Source organism: Topomyia yanbarensis, unplaced genomic scaffold (assembly GCF_030247195.1).
Source record: "Topomyia yanbarensis strain Yona2022 unplaced genomic scaffold, ASM3024719v1 HiC_scaffold_340, whole genome shotgun sequence".
Classification (NCBI taxonomy): domain Eukaryota; kingdom Metazoa; phylum Arthropoda; class Insecta; order Diptera; family Culicidae; genus Topomyia; species Topomyia yanbarensis.
The window spans coordinates 1-5563 of NW_026683537.1; the positions used below are offsets into that span (position 1 = coordinate 1).

Sequence of the window (5563 nt, forward strand, 5' to 3'; positions counted from 1 at the left end):
ATCTGCTTTCTTGCGTTCATCGTCGAGCAGCGGGCACTCCACTACTACGTGCTTCACTGTTAGCTGTGCATTACATCTCTGGCAGCGGGGTTGATCTTCTTTTTCCAGAAGATACTGATGGGTAAATTTGGTATGGCCTATACGCAGTCTCGTCAGTGCTACATCCTCTCTTCGTGTGCCGATAAAAGCTTCCTTGAACGGTATAACAGTATTCTTGATCTCCCTCAGTTTGTTGTTCCTTGTCGCTGACCATGTTGATTGCCACTTCCAAATGAATGCTGTTTTTATTGCCATTTTTACTGCTTTCATGTCAACCGCCAGGGTTAACATGTCTTGCTGCTCTAATGCTACCTTTGCTTCCTTATCAGCTCTCTCGTTACCTTCAATACCACTGTGACTTGGTACCCAGCAGAATTGTACAGCTGTTCCATTGAGTGTTGCCTGTCGATAAATCGTTGCTATGTCGTCCCGCCACTTGCTTTTTATTTTGTACGTCTCTAATGCGGTAATAACACTGAGCGAGTCGGTACATATAAGGTAAGCCCCCACCCGTTCCTGACTTGCCACCCATGACAATGCTTCTTGTATTGCTAGACTTTCAGCTTCGAATATGCTGCACATGTTGTTGATCCGTTTTCTAATGACTGTTTCTCTGCTGACAATGCTGTATCCACATCTGGTGCCTCGTTTCGATCCGTCGGTATAAATAGCACGGTAAAAGCGATATCGTGTAGCTACTCTGCTTGTAAATTGCGCTCGTAGTTCTGCAGGCGATGCTCCGTTCCTCAAGCAAGACACAAGGAACTTGTCGACTGGCAGTTTCGATCTATTCCACGGAGGGCAATTTGGGTTCGAAAAAACGCTTGTTGGTGGTATGTCAATGGCTAGATCGTTGAGAATGTCCATTCCCCTGGTCAGGACCGTATTTAGGGTCCGCGCTGGTCTCTGATCCCATAATTCTCCGGAGCTAAAGTTGCTTGCGCTATCGCTGTAGTTTTCAGATTCTGAAGGTGATTCAATTCTGACTGTGGCACCAGTTTGTTGATCTGCCATATAGTGTTCTTTGGCTATCTTTTTAGCTGTGAAGATCGCGGTTCTTTGGTCTAGCAGTGTCCGGAGTCCTGGGATGCCTGTTTCCACTTGGAGACTTACTATTGGACTAGTGTAGAAACCTCCGCATATTGCACGAAGTCCACGATTGTGAACTGTTTCCAGTATTTTTAAGTTTGCGTCGTTCATTGCTGCTACTATCGGTGCTGCGTATAGGAGTTTTTCCAATATACACGCTCGGTAAATTTTTATTAGTGTAGCTCTGTCGCCGCCCCAGTTCCTTCTGGCCACACTCTGCAGTACTTGTAATCGTTGCTGGACGGATGCTTTTAATTCTTCCGCATGTACTTTGAATTGTAGACATTCATCTAGGACTGTTCCCAGACATCGGTGATGGTTTCTTCGTGGAATTGTTTGGTTGTTTAATCGCAACTTATTCGCTTCGTTCACTCTTTTCGTTTTTTGTCTCCTAAACACAACGGTAACGCTTTTTTCTGCTGAAATGCGATATCCAGAACTATCCTGCCATTTCTGTATTTCGAAGAGGGCTTTTCTTAATTTTGCGGTTGCTCCTTTTTGGTCTGTTCCTGATGCTATAAGGACAACATCATCGGCGTAGAGTAGCAGCTTGACTCCTGGTGGTAGGTTCTCTTTGATTGTGTCTATTGCTATGAGGAATAGGGTTACGCTGAGTACGGATCCCTGACACAATCCTGTTTCCATCTTTTTCTCGCTTGATATCTGTCCGTTTGCTCGAACTCTGAAGCTCCTTATCCGCAGAGATTGATCCAGATATCGTAACATCTCTCCTCCAATGTTCCAGCTGCGTAACTTTTCGAGCACTAATCTGCGCCACGTTGTGTCGTAGGCCTTTTTAATGTCCAAAAAGACTGCTTGTACGAATTCGTTTCTGCTTAAGGCTTCTCGTATTGTTATATCCATTTCACCTAAATGATCGGCTGTTGTTCTTCCTTTTCGAAAGGCGTACTGATGCTCGTACAGAAGTTCCTTTGCCTCCAGGATGTGTATCAGCCTATTATTTATCATGCGCTCGAATACTTTTGCTAAGCAGCTGTTTAAGAAGATTGGCCTGTAGTTCCCTGGGTTTGTCCTTTCGCCTCTACCTTTATAGATCGGTACCACAATAGACCGGGTCCAATCGTCTGGGTATGAAGATTCAGCCCATAGTCGGTTATACGCTGATAATAGTGTTATTTTGCAGTCATGAGGGAGCATGGAAATCATTTTGTAGTGAACAGTGTCGAGACCTGGCGACGAACCGCGAGTTCCTTCGAGAGCCTCTTCTAGCTCGTATAAAGTAAATTGTTTGTTATGGTCGGTGTTCTGTTGGTCTGGGATATTCAATGGTGTTGCTTCTACCGTTTTTTTGTAGGACTGAAACTCCGGGGTGTAGTTATTGATGCTGGATACTGTTTCAAAGTGGGTTGCCAGCGCCTCGGTTATCTCACAGTCATTTTTCGCTGTTTCTCTACCGACCTTAATGGTGTTTATGCGCGTTTGGCTGGCTTTTCCTTGCATGTTGCGAACGTTTCTCCATAGCTCCGCAGAGGTCGTATGCACGTTGAAGCTTCCGACAAATTCTTTCCACGACTTTCGTTGTGCTTCGTTGATCACTTCCCTGGCAGTCTGGCGTGCCCTTCTAAACTCGTCCACCAATAGATTTTTATTTAATACTGTCTTGTTTTGCGATTTCAATTTTCTCAGCGCTTTTCGGCGGCCTTTAACTGCAACAGCAACGTCGTTGTTCCACCACGGTACAGTTGTTTTTCGCGGGATTCCACTTGATCTAGGGATGGCTTTTTCTGCAGCTTGAATGATTGCGGTAGTAATTTCCTGCATCTGTTCAATTGCATTGTCCTTTTCTCTGAAAATCACGGAGCTTTGGTATGTACTCCAATCCGCTTCGTTTATTCTCCATCTGGGGGCATACTGTTGTTCTTTTTGTTGAGATTCTGGGATCGCTATCGACAGTGGTAGGTGATCGCTGCTATGGCTGTCTTCCAGTACGTTAAATTCTAGTCGACCTGCTAACTCAGGTGAGCAACAAGCAATGTCAATGCAAGATCCGTTACCGCTCGCGTGGTTGATGTAAGTAAAATCCCCGTTGTTAAGCACCGTTAATTCGCAATCGTCGATTACTTGTTCGATCACTCTCCCTCGCCTGTTAATACTGCTCGACCCCCAGAGCGGGTGATGTGCGTTTATATCACCGACAAGAAGCATGGGTTTTGGTACTTGATCGATCATTGAAACTAGTTCCGGGGCAGTAATTGACTGTCCGGGTGGCAAGTAAACATTTAGAACGGAAATATTGAGTGGAGGACCTACCTGCACTGCGATGGCTTCGAGTTCGCTGTTGATTATTATCTCCTTGTAGTCTAATCCGATTCTTACGGCGGTTATAACACCACCTGCTGCTTTTCTTCCACTGGGACGTTGATGGTGGACGCTGTTGAATCCGCTGATATTTGCTTGGATATCGGTAGAGCACATAGTCTCTTGGAGGCATATTATGAAAGGTTGCTGTTCTTTGATCATAAGGTTGATTTCGGGCTTTTTCGCGCGGAGACCTTGGATATTCCACGAGATGATTGCTGGGTTGCTTATTTTCACGTTTGACATTGATGCGTTGGTTTTTCTTTGCATGATGAAGGCGGGTTGCGAGGGGTTTGCGAATCAGATCTCCATTTCGCTATACTCAGGTTCTGAACTTTCCGTGCAGATCTCCTTTGGTGGGAGTTTTTTGGGTCTTCCTCTTCCACGTTTCTGCTGGCTTTGTTCAAGTTTGTCGTCGCTGCTGATTTGATATACGAATTCTTTCTTCAACCGTTTTGGTTTTGGGGAGGATGATGATGGGTCGATTTGCTCTTCTTTTCCACTTGTTTGATGTCGAGTGCCATACTGTTTTGATGATCCTGGTTTTGCTTTGTTGCAATCGCTGGTTTCCTTTGGCGTTTTCTCGTCACGATTCGGTTTTGATGTTGTTACTGTAGGTTGCGGCTTGAGGTTCGGTGTTGTAATTTGGGTTGACTCTACGTTGCGGGATTGTGTCTGTTCGATGTTTTGTTTCAATTCGACGGGTGTGGCTGGTTGTGTCTGCGCTATACCACAACTGCATTTGCACTTGCATCCGCCGATTCCAGAAGCTACTACATTTGCGAAACGTCGTTCTGGTTGTTTTCTACTGTCCACGATTTTCTTCGCCTCGTAGTACGAAATCCCGTTGTCTATTTTTGTTCTCACGATATCGTTTTCACGTTGCCATGTCGGGCACTCGAGGCTCGTAGTGGCATGGGCTTGTTCGCAGTTCGCGCATCGAGCTGGTCTATCACACTTATCTCCATGATATTTTTCACTGCAGTTCACACACACTTTTTCTTGCTTGCAATCTTTCCCCAAGTGGCCATACTGCAAGCATTGAAAGCATCGCATCGGTCGTGGATAGTACGGTCGCGTAGCTACCTTCTGAAACCCTACCTTGATGTCCTCTGGCATTGTAGCTTTTGAGATCGTTAGCACGAAAGTTGCTGTTTTGACCTTAATTTCACCTTGTTTTCGCATAATCCTATACAATGATGTAACCCCTTGCTCGCGAAGGTTCTCCAGAATCTCGTCGTCGTTCTCGTCTTGCAAGTCCCGGCATGTTATAACTATCCGGCACGAATTCAAGCTTTCATGTTCCACGACAGTGATGTTTATATCACTCGACATACTTTTAAGTTTTAGTAATTTGTCGGCTTGTTTGTCCGTTTTAGTATGAACCAGTAGTTTGCCATCTTTAATCCGTTTCACGCTGGTCACCTCGCCACAGCAATTTCTGATGACCTTGTCAATCAGAAACGGTGAAACTTTTTCCAACGTTTTGCCATCATCCGTGCGCTGGATGACAAGGTAGCGTCCTTCCGTTCGTTGGGGAATCAAACCCAACGCTGGGAACCCCTTCCCACTCATAGCATGGATTCCGCCACTGCCGCCGTGGGGCGACATGGCTCTATTTGGTTCTTCTCACTTGTTTTGTTCGGCCACTTTTATCCACTGCTTTTAACGTGTTCTTTTGTATGGCGTCGCTTGCCTCTCGGGATACACCAAGCTTTGTTATGGTGAACAAAGCGCGAACAGGCAGAGTTTGTTATCGCTTATATTATCCACAGACACTAATTTTTCCACTTGACTCCAGTTGGAGCAGATAGTCTTGATAACGAACTGTCGTGTGGGAAAATTTCCCACGGATTCTCCGCGTAATACACGAGTAAAACGAGTTTTCTTTATTCAGGTACACTAACCGCGTTGACACCTTCTAAAATTCTAAAATTCTAAAATTCTAAAATTCTAAAATTCTAAAATTCTAAAATTCTAAAATTCTAAAATTCTAAAATTCTAAAATTCTAAAATTCTAAAATTCTAAAATTCTAAAATTCTAAAATTCTAAAATTCTAAAATTCTAAAATTCTAAAATTCTAAAATTCTAAAATTCTAAAATTCTAAAATTCTA

At 44.3% G+C, this 5563-nt stretch overlaps 1 protein-coding gene across 1 annotated transcript; it reads right to left on the minus strand.

Moving 5' to 3' along the window:
- Positions 1-3747: 3747 nt before the first annotated feature.
- LOC131695305 (uncharacterized) lies at positions 3748-5058 on the minus strand. The gene has a single exon (XM_058983773.1). It carries the CDS (start codon positions 5056-5058, stop codon positions 3748-3750), a length of 1311 nt encoding a protein of 436 aa, XP_058839756.1.
- Between the last annotated feature and the right edge of the window lie 505 nt (positions 5059-5563).

Excerpts from the sequence above, each read along its gene's own strand:
- LOC131695305 (XM_058983773.1), bottom strand. The coding sequence starts at position 5,058 with ATGTCGCCCCACGGCGGCAGTGGCGGAATCCATGCTATGAGTGGGAAG.